At 43.2% G+C, this 15161-nt stretch overlaps 1 protein-coding gene across 1 annotated transcript in view; it reads right to left on the bottom strand.

Moving 5' to 3' along the window:
* Positions 1 to 218: 218 nt before the first annotated feature.
* LOC138953967 (streptococcal hemagglutinin-like) overlaps positions 219 to 15161 on the bottom strand; it is a 113343-nt gene continuing 98400 nt past the window's right edge. The window contains exon 8 of the mRNA XM_070325985.1: positions 219 to 11066. Within this exon, the coding sequence (XP_070182086.1) occupies positions 8863 to 11066 (2204 nt within the window). The 3' untranslated portion in view covers positions 219 to 8862. The remainder of the gene's footprint in view (positions 11067 to 15161) is intronic.

Genomic DNA, 15161 nt, shown 5'->3' with positions numbered 1-15161 from the left:
GTTTGTGTGATATGTGCCCAGAGCTCATTAAAGAGCCGGTGCCCAAAGCTCTGTGTGTGCGAGCTTGTGTGTGCAATTAATGCGTTAATTTACGTACACTCATGCTTCTACATACATGTGCATTACATGCTGAGCACTTACACCCATACTTGTATTCATACATGTGTGTGTGTGTCAGACAGAGAGAAGGCACACACACGTACCAAAACGTCACGCACTTGGGTATACAGGAGTATGTTTATTGCTTTTAGACATTGTTTTCGACATACAAGACATTATTATAATTGCAACGAACAGGTTATACTTACAAAAATAGTTCCGACGTAAAAATGTACTGGTCAGCATGTACAGCAAACATAAATAGTTAACTATGATGTTCACGCAGCCATTCGAGTCGAAATGCAACAGATGAGTATGGGAAAGAGAGAGAGAGAGAGAGAGAGAGAGAGAGAGAGAGAGAGAGAGAGAGAGAGAGAGAGAGAGAGAGAGAGAGCGAGAGAGAGAGAGAGAGAGAGAGAGAGAGAGAGAGAGAGAGAGAGAGAGAGAGAGAGAGAGAGAGAGAGAGAGAGAGAGAGAGATGATTAAATTGAGTTCTTCGTTGTGTTTAATCCAACAGAACATGCTTTTACTCCCTATCCCGACCCGAAACACACCTCTGCCCTTTCCACCACCCACCCCATTCAGTCTTCTTTTTATTAACATCGCTTGCAACAATAACAAATCAAGATCAGTACAACGTGTATAAAGGGAAGAGCCACATGAACCAATAGTTATCCCACGTCCTGTCAGACTCAAGACAACAAGTATTTATTCCGTTCTTTCTCAAGTTTCTCTTCTACGGTCTGAAGAGAACAATGACACTCAAATAATTAGTTGAGAGTAGGGGAGGGGTTGGGGGTAGGGAGGGGGGGTATTGGCCGAGGGAGTATATACTGCCTCCCCGGACTACTCAAATAAAGAACATACCAGCAGACTACCATGCAAAGAAAAAGAGGGGGGGGGGGGGGGACTACTGGGGAAAAATCGACACTTTCTCGCCTCCTAAATAAAGTAAGAAGGAGTGGGGGAGGGGGGGGGGGGCTTCATCGTTTAATATGCGTAGATTTAGATCAACTATGTTACTACGATACCAACGTAACTATAAAGACTTCACGCTGAACAAAGAGCCTCTTGAATCTAGTGGCCATCATATTATCAATAACACACCCTTTACGACAAACACACACACACACACACACACACACACACACACACACACACACACACCGGCACACACACACACACAAAACTACACACACGTACCCACACACACACACAATGTTATGAATTAAGAATTTTGATTTGCAGTCGATCACACAGCCATGCTGTAGTTAGCATTATACGCCACCCTTCAAGAACTGGGTAGCCTACATAGTACTTTTTGTAATCTCAGTCACATATCTGTGGGTACACTACTCTTGAGTCTTGTCGGCTCTTTTACCACATGCCTTCAATGGCGTTGCCGGGGTGGGGTGGGGTGGGGGAGGCGGGGGGGGGGGGGGGGTACAATTTATTTCGTCTCTTTACCAAGCAGCGCATCCCATGACACTGAATATATGAATACTTGGACACGTTTTATTTTAATTACTGACGGGAAATGTAAGACTCCCGAAAAGAGCGTGTATATTTGCATATATACTCGCACCTTTGACTGTCAGAAAGTAGATCAAAGTAAGACACAGTTGACTGTAAAGTGGCCCACTTTGAACCAACTGTCATATCTTCTTCTTTTCAAGATTGGCCGAACACCAATCTCACGCATTCCGACATGGGTGAAGAGCAGACAACTCACATCACCAAATTCCTTGGCCAGAGAAGAACGCCAGAGAGCAGTATGCACATTCATTATGCTCAAAGAAAAGGCGAGAACAGGAGTCAGCAGTCAAAATCATATTTTGGTCTCTCAGTTCTGAAGAAACAATATTGGAACAGCGTGTCGTCTCCCATTTTTCAGATGTTTGAGTGCATAGACCCAAAAAGCAAAGAACTAAAAAACAAGTCGCGTAAGGCGAAATAACAACATTTAGTCAAGCTGTCGAACTCACAGAATGAAACTGAACGCACTGCTTTTTTCACCAAGACCACATACTCGTAGTTTCGTCAGTCCACCGCTCGTGGCAAAGGCAGTGAAATCGACAAGCCATGCAGTAGTGCGGTAGTGGTCGCGCTGAGCAGGATAACACGCTTTTCTGTATGTCTATTCTGTTTAGCTTACTGAGTTTGTTTTTAATCCAAACATATCATATCTATATGTTTTTTGAATCAGGGACCGACAAGGAATAAGATGAAATTGTTTTTAAATCGATTTCGGAAAATTAATTTTAATCATAATTTTAATATTTTTAATTTTCAGAGCTTGTTTGTAATCCAAATATAACATATGTATATGTTTTTGGAATCAGAAAATGACGAAGAATAAGATGAAATTGTTTTTGGATCGTTTAATAAAAATATAATTTTAATTACAAGTTTCCGATTTTTAATGACCAAACTCATTCATTAGTTTTTAAGCCGCCAAGCTGAAATGCAATACCAAAGTCCGGCCTTTGTCGAAGATTGCTTTGCCAAAAATTCAATCAAATTGATTGAAAAATGAGGGTGTGACAGTGCCGCCTCAACTTTTATCAAAGGTATTTATTGAAAAAATGAAAAAAACGTCCGGGGATATCATTCCCAGGAACTCTCATGTCAAATTTCATAAAGATCGGTCCAGTAGTTCAGTCTGAATCATTCTACACACACACACGCACAGACACACACACACACACACACACACACACACACACACACACACCACGACCCTCGTTTCGATTCCCCCTCTATGTTAAAACATTTAGTCAAAACTTGACTAAATGTAAAAAGTACGCTTGTACTTGCGATGTGAGGCCCCTCTACAGAATGAGAGGATACTTATCAATAGAGGACACCTTTTGTTGTCCTTTTTTCAATCATCTTGAGGAAATATACCTGCCACGAAAGGCCACCTGCAATGTAGGGGCACTTCTGGCTGCCCCAAGACTTTCCCTTCGTCGCAAGGGGGTAGGCTTACCATGCGTTGGACCACAAAGGGGCGCGTTGCTATAGTTTTTCCATTTCTGGACTCAGACTGAGTTTAAATAAATATTCAATGAGGGGGGAAAAGTCGAACAATTCTGAAAACATCATCAAGAGTATCAGAGCAAGAAAGATAGAGATGAAAATGCAGACCAAGGACAAACGGCATGTCCAAGGACTGTACATCAGTAACAATATCAACGATACAAAGCAAATCATTCAGTCGTCATGACATACGCGTGATCTTTGTCGAAACAAAACAAAATCCAATACAAGTATTTCGTCCTCGCCTTCTACAAACTGACATTATTTAGGTATCATGCGGACCACGTAACGACATTTCCACTTTACATTTGGCTGCACGGTAACCAAGCTATACATACCATTTGCCTGCAGAAGTGTTATACAGTGTTCAATTTGAATAGTTCATTATTCCAGTTTGAAAGGCTTGTTGCAAGCCCGTCCCTATCACCCCTGTCTGGAGAACAGCTTTTATGTCCCCAGGTGAAGCTGCTTGCTATCATGATAGTTTCAGTGTTAGGATGTTGTGGGATGGCAGTTTAACTTGAAGATGAAGTGTATTTATGACTACCGAGGGGTAGGTGTTAAAAAAAGATGGCACAATGGGGGAGGGGGTATCCAACACTGCACAGAATTCTCAGGCTGTTGTACCGAAGGCAGCCGCGCGGTGTCGGTGGGTTTTCAGGCTGCCTTGACTGTGCATAATTCGGTACAGGATTCTCAGCCCGATCTTTTCATAAAGTCACCCCATGGTAGTCATAAATAGGCTTCATCCTTAAAGACACATTCTTTATTGTGTAAGCAATCAAGTGCAAGTGCACCACCTCACATCTGCCGAGGATTTTGCATAAGTCAAAGTGTCCACCAACTTGAACACATAACAACAACCAACTGCTTGGTGTACAAGGTAGGATTAGTTTTTTTCATTTTGGTGCTGATATAATTTTGCAGATTGACATAAGTACTGTTTACAAAATCAATTCAGCCAAAACAAAAATCCCCATGTGTGAAGAGGGCAGTTAGGCCGTTGATTTGTGGTATGTGACCAAGTGGAGGGATGGTCTTATCCCGTGTTAAAGCATGGACAGATCTCAGATAGGACGCGCCGAATCGTTTACATGGGAAGCGTTGTGTCTTTAAGCCAAGTATCTGAGTCAACTTGTTGCTGACACTCTGCAGACAGTATTGCTTAAAGCATGAGTATGACAGAAAAGTACAGCATGCCTCGAACACGGAAAAACTGCAACAAATACATACAAAAACAGTCTACCAGTTCTGGGTTTCAACTCAATAAACACGGCAAGTATTGTATTTTTCAGATATTCTGCGAACATGATCACGCTAAAAAGATCTGTTATATTACTTATATCTAATGATAACAAGAAAATAGACTAAGTATTTACATAAGGAATTTGGTATAAACATTTCGATACCCTGAGACGCCAATATTCAAGTGTTAACGGAATACCAAAGGAAACGTTCATGAACATGTATGAAAGATGAACAGTAACAGATTTGCTCTTCAAGATTAAACAACATTTTGCAGAGGGTCACCATGGGGGGGGGGGGGGGGGGGGGGGGGGTCTGTGCACGTGCACGTCGAGGCCAAAAGTGCCATGCACGGTGATCCACGATGCACGTTACAAAAAAGCTCCATGCACGGTGCACGCCGGACCTCTGTGCACGGTGCACGCTACGAGAATTTCCCCATTCCCATGCACGTTACGTCCAAAAAGCCCATTCCCGGTGCACGTGGTAAAGCATTGCCCCCCTCTTTGCATAAGATCTTTTTCAAACGTCAAATGGAATGTTGACGAATCAATATACTGAGGCAAGCAATTAACACATTTTTCAGTCGCAGTTTAACATAAATATTTAGTAAACCTTTGATCAAGAGGAATGTTTCATGAATCAGCATTAACTTGAAATTCAAATAATCTGGGATTTTTTGTTTAATCTCAAGAAACAACCACAGAAATCTTGCATTATTCTTAACAATGTCAACAAAAATGCCACAAGTTTTTGTATATATGCAGACAGCCACATGATTTGACATCCAAAACTATTCAATTATTACAAACAATTACAATTATTACAATAATCCAAGAGGGACTGTACGGGAAATTAGTATTTATTTTGAAATCGAAAAAAAGAGAATATTCAAGATTTTTAATATAGAAAATTTCTCCAAAGGACAATATGTAGCATTTGCCGGAAGGGCAATTTCTGAGGAAATTCATAAGGTTTGCAGCCAACAGCCTAGTTATTATGTATATTTGACAATACATGATACGGAGATTCTATAATAGTTCAAGCAGATCGTCTGCGTTTTTCAACTACAAGCAAAAACATTGTACAGGAACTTTTCCACTGATTTATAAAGAAGAAAGTTTCACTGAACTACAAGCGAGCAATCCGCCAGCGAAAGATAAAATCTTGCGTATCATCACGGCAACAGCTGTCCATTTCATCATTGAACTGCACATGCACACCTTCTCTTCAAAATATTGTCGCGCGAGACTAACGATACAAACAGAAGCATTTAACAATCGCCTTCACGTCAACACATGTTAATAACGGTCGCTTCTTTTGAGGTATTCGCGATAGCACGAGGGAAACAATAGCATATAAGAACACAAAACAAGACATGTTTAACAAGAAGTTAACTCCGTGGAGTAATTAATTATCTTATTGTTTTGGTAGTAGCCAAGCCTCTGCCATTCCCTTTTTCAGTAAAAATTGATGTTCTTGCCTACCGATTAAGCTGTTATCTTATATGTAATCTCTGTAATCTAAAAATCTGTGCTGAACAGTTTTAGTTTAACCATAACCAGCATATTGTGCAAGGTATTCTACTATCAACAGCAATTTTTTTAAACACCCATGGACATCGTGATCTTTTGATTGAAGAAGCATCGCCATCAGACGATTCATTGTCATTTGTTCGTTGATGTAATGGGGAATGTTGCGTTTGGTCTGTGATTGCATGAACGTTCTAGAAACTAAACGGTAACCTTTCTTGAGAATTTTATCTTACGAATGAGGCAGAGCGCCATTTTAAGATCTGAGAAACAAAGGGACGTAAGCGCTCTAAATGCATACAACAGGTGCAACAAGAGTTAGAGTTATGCACTTAACTCTTGTTACAAATATCGTATTCTGTTAGAGCGCTTACGTCCCTTTGTTTCTCAGATCTTGAACCTTTTTGTTGTTAATCTTTGGACATCACGCAGTTTTCTTTCGCTAAACAGCAGGCAGAAAGAAGAATACGCTGTGTGATTGTGTACAAAACAAACTCCGGTAAGGATCTTTTTCATTGTTCGCTCATTGAAGTGAAGATTGCAGTTGAGATTCTGAAGTCCTCTGCAACCTCATCTTTTCTCAAAGTCAATGAGGTATTGGAGAGGTACCGAAGAGTATCAAAGAGAGTTCACAGAGGTATGCATATCATCTACACCATTGCGTAATCAGTTACATGTCATATCATACACATAAAAAAAACCACACACGTCCTTCTGCTATTACATCCTAAGCAAACACCACTGGTCGTTGATCAGCAAATTAAAAGCAGTGCAGTCAAGTTTGCGTCGGTCTGCACAACTTGTGACGCAACCCTCACATGACAACAACATTCTGAACTGAGTAGTCGGCGAATAAAAAGACACAACCTTACAAACATCAGTTATTAGAAGTCGATGACAATTCTTGTCGAATAATTGAAACGTTCCCGGTGTTAGATGTATATGTTACAACAGTCCCGATGTAACACTGTTGCATGCGGTTGATTTTGATACGCATTCAGACCTTAAATCACAACAATGAAACAATGTAGCATCCGATCGCTGGGACTCTCCTGTAAACGCATACCTGCTTTTCCCGTTTCCGACATTTCATGCATAATCACCGATTAGTTTTGTGCATAATTAGCCTACTTATCCATGTCCGTTAACAGATCCCGTTGCGCCAACCGTTTGTGTTTCCATCTCATTAAACCCGTTTCATCTAATCACCCTTTTAACACAACTTCGATCACAACGATAGGCTACAACAGCTCTTTGATCACAACAATACAACAGCTCTTTGATCACAACAGAAACTAACGTGTCATTTGATCACAACAGAAACTAACGTGTCATTTGATCACAACAGAAACTAACGTGTCATTTGATCACATCTACACAGTCATTTGATCACATCTACACAACAGCGTTGACGTCCTAGTAGAGTCTAGCAACATCCAACCCCTACTGTTGTCGCGGAGTGGACAGTGTCTGCAGAAAAAAGGAACAAAGCTTCTGCGAAGTAGAACTGACATATCGCAACGTCTGCACACTTGATTTGCATGCCACATAAAGCCAGTTGTCTTATTACCTCATTCACAGTGCTTTGACGAATCCCCAGAGCTCAATAAAATCACCAAAGCCAGTGTGTCGTTTTCTCTCCAGTAACTGTCAATGAATGAAGCACAATGCCGCACGTGACATTCCAACGTAAAGACTGTCCTCAATTGAGCCTGAAGTTGAAGTCTACAAAAAGCTTCGTGCAGCTAGCTTCGTGAAGTGTACTTCGCCAAGTCGCCTGGCAGACTTTCAACACTATGGGTCAAGTTCCTGACAAAATGACGTCAGACTTCAAGGGTAAGCAAAGAAGTTTCATCGCCATCAGTCAAATTCTTGACAAAATGGCGTCAGACTTCAAGGGTAAGCAAAGAAGTTTCATCGCCATCAGTCAAATTCTTGACAAAATGGCGTCAGACATCAAGGGTAAACAAAGAAGTTTCATCGCCATCAGTCAAATTCTTGACAAAATGACGTCAGACTTCAAGGGTAAGCAAAGAAGTTTCATCACCATCAGTCAAATTCTTGACAAAATGACGTCAGACTTCAAGGATCAGCAAAGAAGTATGATATCTTATTCGAATCGTCAAACGGTTTTCTCGTTATAGACACACGTTAATTGTTGCTAAACCGATGCCCATTATTTGGTTGCGTCTTGGTAAAGCTAAAACAGTGCCAGCGTACAGATCGGGTTATAAGTTCTACACGTACATACTGGCGATATTACAACGACTGATGAATATATCGTCTTCATCAACCTCAGAGCGCAACAAACAAGACTGCACATTACTGAACGTAACTTAACTCTCTCTTTCGAATTCGTCATCCGAGTCATTTGTAACTGCTGCGTTTTCGTGATGACAAAGTCTGAAGAAAGCTGTCCCCGTGTTGTGCGTATAGCGCAGTCAATTATTGTCTTTAGCACACATTACATTCTTACCACAGACTTTGTCGCGGTGCTGGTGCGCGCAAACTTTCATAACCGAACAGTAAAGTCCTTGAATCTTGGTATACGGTGGAATGAACAAAATCGTATTTTACGACTGCAAGGATCCTAGTTTTTCAGAATGTTAAAAAAACCAAAGCATCTTAGGTTCTTAGCCTTCCAAGAGCAAATGATCCTAGTTTTTCAGATCTTACAAGCGCAAAGGTTCTTTGTCTTTTTGAATGTTCAAGAACAGCACTACTCAGGTAGATTTGGTTCACAGTCGTTCTGGCCTTTCAACTGGCTCGAGGTTTTTCAAAAAAACATGCTCGACCCAAATTCAACGAGTGCCTTTCTCAGTGGGCAACACACGCAGAACTGGGTGCTTAATTCCCGCCTCGTGTTTCACCCTTTATGAGTAAAATGCAAAGTGCTATTTCACACCTCGAAAAAGTGTCACCACAAGTGTTTTGGTTCTGACGCCAGCTAGCAGTCCATGTCCTCCTCAGTACTGGCGTTCAACGTGACGCCGCCCATTGTCTTGGAGTTGGCGTTAGAATCTGAGGTAGGGGTCAGTCCTATCGTTCCTGCGTTCTTCCCGCCAAGACTCACACCCACACTGCCAGAACCTACCACCCCTCCTACCCCCAGCAGGTCAGCCGGCCCGTTGGAGGTGACGGCAGGGGAAGAGCTGCGACTGGAGGAGATGGAGTTGGACAGGTCGGAGATGTTGGCCAGGTTCTCTCTGGCCTTGAAAATGTCTCTGCCGGGCAGAACCCGCGGCGGTTCCACCTCCGAGTCCGACTCCGGGTTGGTGTCGGCGGTGGAGCGTTTACCGGAGGTGGTGGAGACGTCGTCGTCGTCATCGTTGAGTCGATTCTTGTCCGTCCAGTCGCTGATGGAGTCGTCCATGGGGATCTCGGGGAAGGACCCTGAGCGGACCAGACGTTTGCCTGACCAGTCCAGCCCGTCCTCTCTGTTCTCTTTGTCTTCCGCTCTACCCTGCTGCTGGTGCTGCTGCTGCTTCTGTTGTTGCTGCACGAGGAGTTCGTCGCGAGGAGAGGTGGCGCGGCCCATCCTGTCATGTGACCCGCTCCTGTTGGGACTGGCGCTGGCGCTGCTGTTGCGACTCCTAGAGATGTCCACAGACACGGGCCGCCCTGTTAGGACGTCATCGCGCACCTCAAAAGCCACGCCCCCTCGCTGGCCCCGCGTGAGGCTCTGGGAGGACGAAGCTTCGCTGCTGCTACTGCTGCTCCGCTGGTGCTGCTGCTGCTGCTGTCTCTGCTGCTGTTGGACGTCACGAGGCATGAACTCGTCGTGGATGCCTCCATCACTGCCGCCCTTCTGGATGCCCGACCAGCCCTGACTGCCTGGCGGGAAGGCGTTCATGGCAATCAGCTTATCCAGCTCCTCTTCGCTGATGGCTGGCTTCTTTTCCTTCTCCTTCTCTTTCTTCTTCTTTGTCTCCTTCTCCCTGCCTCTGTCTTCTTTGCGGCTCCGGGAAGAGGGAACAGAAGCCGACAGGGCGTCTTTGGACACCACCGTGGCCTGGATGACCTCTTCCTCAACGGGGTCTCCATCAGGGGAAGCGGAGCGGCGGCTGGGGTTCGACATGGTCACGTTGGCGAAGGCGGTAGGGGATGGCGACCTCGGGGCCTCGGCTCCTCTTTTCTCTAATGGACTGAACTCGATGATCTCACTAGCGATGACGACCTCTCTCTTCACAAATGCTGGCTGGATCATCTCCTCTTCTACCTCTGGGCCGAGGTCTTCATCTCGGGGGCCTCTAGGCGCAGCATGTGCTGTTACCGATTTCGCTGCCTGGATCGTCTCCTCCACACCGAAGACTCCCATTCCTCCGAAGAACTCCGAAGCATCTTCTGTAGATACGATGCTGGAGTTGCTAGGCTTCTTCTTGCGCTCTGGTTTGTTGGGCGGCGTTTTGGGCGAGGCGTTGAGGTTGGAGGAGGTTCGCATCTTCACCATTTCTTCGCCGTCTTCGCCGTCTTTGCCGTCAAGTACCTGGTCCATTAGGCTGGCGAATTCCTTGGCTGCATCCGTGTCGATCTTGCTCTTCTTCCTCCCCGAGGGCGAATCTGACTCTGACCCAGATTTTGCTGCTTTCTGGGGTGCCGCAGACTCCACGCTGCTGCCTTTCACGGCCTTCAGCACCTCCTGGGCCGGCTTGACGCCGTTCAGGTTCAGCTTGCCGTCCACCGCCTCCGCTGCGTGCACCATGACGTCAGAGCTGACGTCAACCTTGCCCAGGGCCGAGGTGACGTCACCAATATCCGAGGGGAAGCTCATGGAAAAGCCTTTACTTTTTCTGTTCCCACTCCCTCCTCCTGATGAAGCTGCTTTGCTACTTCCGCTTCCTCCTCCCCCACTACCACCAGCGCCGCTCTTTCTGGGGGAGTCCTTGCGCGTCTCCGACTTCATCTCGCTCTGGGTCCGCTTGGCTCTGAAGGGCGGGTCTTTGCCGATACGCTGCAAGGCGTCCAGTGACTGGCTGCGGTACAAGGGGTGGTTCAACTGCTCGCTGGACCCTGTCCGGCCCTCGGCGCTGACCGCTCGCTCCTTCTGCACCGTGACCTTGACCGGGTAGGGGGAGGCGTAGCTGAGGATGGTCAGCGCGTCCTCGTACACGATGTTCTCGTAGGCGATGGTCACGCTCACGATGCGGTCACCTGTGACATAAAGAAAAAACAAATTGGTCAATGAGTTATTTTGTTGATTTAAGAGGCAAGTGAGCGCCTTTTGTTATATTGACCGTATTGTGGTGACACCCAGTACTTATGTATATATCAATTGAAAAAGCGTGCAATCTGGGAGGGATACACACGTGTTTAGAAAGAACTGGTGATTGTCTCAGTCACAAAAAATCTGGTGTTGTGTTTTATGTTAACAACCACAAGTGAAGTAAAGCAGGCTAGAACCAGTAACAACGGTCAAAAACAGTTTCAATCATGAATGTACTCTACAATGACCTGCACATGGCTATTGGATTCGACTGAAGAGTAAGGATCATAGGGGACAAACACATACAATGCCGAGTGAAGGTAAAACCTGATCGGGCCACATACACTTACATCTATAAAAGAGTTGTATGTAAAACAGAAGAGCCTTTTTCGTAAAGGGGTCTTGACAAGCCACTTCACAATCATATACCCGTGTACTTTTTATAGCGAAAAAAAGACCGATCCTCGAAACTACGTTCACTTGAATCGAGGAAAACGTTGAAAGCCTTCAAAGAAGGAGGATCGAGCAAGGAAATATACATGAACTACCAGCTGCAAACAAATAATTTTGCATTCAGACATCAGTATCGTTTGCAATATAAAAACGCCTCTGTAGTAAAATGAGCTGATGCACCACTGCGTGCTATTTTTTAAAAAAATTTTAATATCACTGATCGTAACAGCTTGTGCGACAATGTAAACTCTTCTCAAGGACGACAACAATTAATCGTTCAACATACCACACACAAAAGAATTGTCCATTTTAGAAAAACGTTTTTTGTCAAGAAACATTTTGGGGAAAAAAATCCTAAACAAATCTATATTTATTACGGTACTGAAGCAAATAACCCTATTTGCACAGTTCTGTTTACCGTCTGAACTGCTGACTGCTGTTGTCATGGTTGCGTGTTTACGTTGGTGCTTTGATAATTGTTTCTGTTCTAGTTTGATGTCGTGCGAAAATACTCATTTGGGTCCGTATTTTTTTCTTCCTTTCTTTTTGGCCTGTTTGTTCAACGCATTCGTCTGTTGTTGTATTTTCATGTGCGTTGGTTTGTGTCCGCTCTATTTTGTTTTTCGACTTTTTTTTAATACTCTTACTTTTAAGGGAAGTAGTTTCATAGAATTTTCGTATTTAGTTTAAATTGTGTCACAGAACAGAGCTTGAACATCCTTTTTACGCACTTTTACTTTCTGCGCACCCACACAATGGAATTCTCTCCCCTTTCACATCCGCCACTCTCAGTCACCCCAAGCATTCAAACGAGCACTTAAAACGCACCTCTTCAAGAAATACAACCCCTGATTTTGTTTTCTCAGTCCATCAGTAGGCTACATGTAGTGTATTTGTTGTTTTAGTGATAATGTGATAATGTATATAAACATCTAGGGCTGTTTTCAGTATTGTTGATAACATGTTCTGTTTGATTAAGGGTATTCAGCTGGTATTTCCTTGTTTTCACTACCTATTTTATTCATGTTTTTATTACTTAGTTAGTGGAAGAATCTTTTGTAATGTATGTTTGATGGTGTATGCTTTTAATTAAGCGTTGCTGACTATGAATGTAGATGTAAATGCTTGTATAACTGTGTTTTAATTTTAAATGTGTCAAGCGCAAAGAGCATAATTGTAAAGTTATGATGTTGCGCTATATAAATGCTCATTTATTATTATTATTATTATTATTATTATTATTATTATTATTATTATTATTATTATTATTATTTAAGTTATTGAGACATCCCAGTGCACTAAGGGATTTATAGAGCAAATCGAGAAAATTCATTATTGAACGAAGCGCATAGCGCTGAGTTCAATAATTATTTTCGAGATTTGCTCTATAAATCCCTTAGTGCACTGGGATTGTTTCAATAACGATATTGTCAGTACCGCCAGAGAAAAAAGAAGATTCAAAAAGCACATTTTGCAACGCGCATTTGGATAGGCGTGACTGTGTGGTCAGGTTTGTGTCACTGGATCTACTTTTGTGTGGGCTGTCTCAAGAGTGTCGTGCTTTCGTCACACGCAAACTCTTGTTTTAATTTCTGTTGGTAAATTCCAGTGTAGCGTTAAGCTAAAAAGTGATGATCTTTCATAGAGACCTCATTTAAACTCGGAGAAAGGACTGTGCTCTTGGTTTTGAAACCTTCATCGAGCTTCGACAGATTGACTGTGCAGAGTTTTGCCCCTTGCCACGGTCGACGGAAAGCACATTTCCAAAATAAATGTGGCATGTTTCTCGTGTGGTATCTTTACTCATCGGGGAGTCTGGTACTACATATGAACGGTAAGAATGCTCTGAACCCTACACGTATTATATCCCCATCGTTTTTTTTGTTCACATTTGCCCAACATGTTAATTTGCTGAGCGGGGTTTATGTCGTCTGCTAGGGCAATCAAACCACTGCATGCAGTCTGCACTGCCACTGAGTCTGCACGCACGAGGCACGCTGGTAATAAGTCTTATATATGGTAAGAACGTTCTGAACACTACACGTTTTCGATTACGATTGTTCTTGCCTTGAAATAATAATTCGGAAACCATTCATTTACTGAACTGATGCAGTCGTATTTCAGTGTAGTCAGTGCGGCTACGTATGACAGAGTCGATCGAGTCAGTCTTCCAAACTGGTCTAGCTGGTACGTTATCGGAATAACACTTGTGTTTTCTGCTAGCGGGTGGGAATTTTATATTAACTCATCATTTAGTAATGTGGATGATAAGCTACATGCCACTAACACGGCATATGAGAAGAATCTATGCAAGTCGGCGAGAATTAGATGAAACGCAGCGGCTTCTATTTTTAGATCAGTGGCAGTCGCACTTTGGCACAGGCACATGCAATCTGTCAGAAAAAAACCCACTTCTGCTTTAATTGAGAAGCAGGGAATTTATGGTCATTTGGTATTGTGGGGAATATAAGCTACATGTCATTCATTAATTCTGATAATGAGAGCACAGTCTTGCTTAGGCAAAGGGCGTAAGAATACGCTCTGTGGAAAAGTTAGCGCACTCCAAGAGTGCGCTAACAGTTTTAGCGCATCGCCATTAGCCAATCAACTGGTTCACATCAGTCATGTGACACCAGTACTTACTGACAATTATTATTATTATTATTATTCCAATTTTATTTTTCTCAGCGAGAACACCGTTTGTACCCAATCTTTTCCACAAGTGTTCAACCCATCAAAACTGCGCGATAAGCTTATAGTCATACAGCAAACTCGTCGAACATCAGACCCATGATTACTCACCAAGCGTGATAATGCACAACGTAACATTGCGCCTGATGTTTAACCCATGGCCATGTGGAGCAAATACGTACGTTACTACCGAGGAAGAATAAGCGCAGATAGAGTGGATTACTCAGAAACCTGCAAACTGTTCCTTGTTTGACACCGTTTAGGCGACGTGACTTTGATCTCATAATTTACCCGGATTAGAAGTGTCAGAGGGATGGAATCTTAGTGGGGAATGATAAAGTCAAAAGGCATCTTAACTTTGCTCTTGGTCCAACGTAACATGGCAGTTGTTGTCTAAACTATGTCCATGTTAAAGCAAGAGCGTGCACAACTAACGAAGAAGAACACGCACAGATTGGGCGCATTACCAAGGAACATCGGCAAACTGCAGCTTGTTTGATTACGTTTAGGATACGTGACTTTAGGCTGATGACTTATCCTGATCAAAAGTGTCAGAAGAATGGAATCTTGGTGTGGAATGATAAACTCACAAGATATCTTAAGTATGCTCTAGGGTTCAAATTAGACGTTGTCATGGAAGGAAAGACGATTTAGATTTTCTTCCAAGTGTAGAAATCTAAACATTCGTGGGCTTATTTGAGGAAGCTGTTGTTAAAGTACAGAGTTAAAGATACAACAGCCACAACAATAACAACAGCGGTAACTGCGTCGAAGCGTTATCATAAAGCTCTTTCGAACTATCTGCCTCTCTCGAAAAAAAATGTGTAAGTACTTGGATCTGTGAATTGACCACACACATTCACTCATGCACGCATTCACGCAAACACACACACACACAC

This window comes from Littorina saxatilis, linkage group LG17, assembly GCF_037325665.1.
Source record: "Littorina saxatilis isolate snail1 linkage group LG17, US_GU_Lsax_2.0, whole genome shotgun sequence".
Taxonomy (NCBI): Eukaryota; Metazoa; Mollusca; class Gastropoda; order Littorinimorpha; family Littorinidae; genus Littorina; species Littorina saxatilis.
Note: the sequence above shows the minus strand (reverse complement) of the source record. Positions and strands in the feature narration are given on the sequence as shown.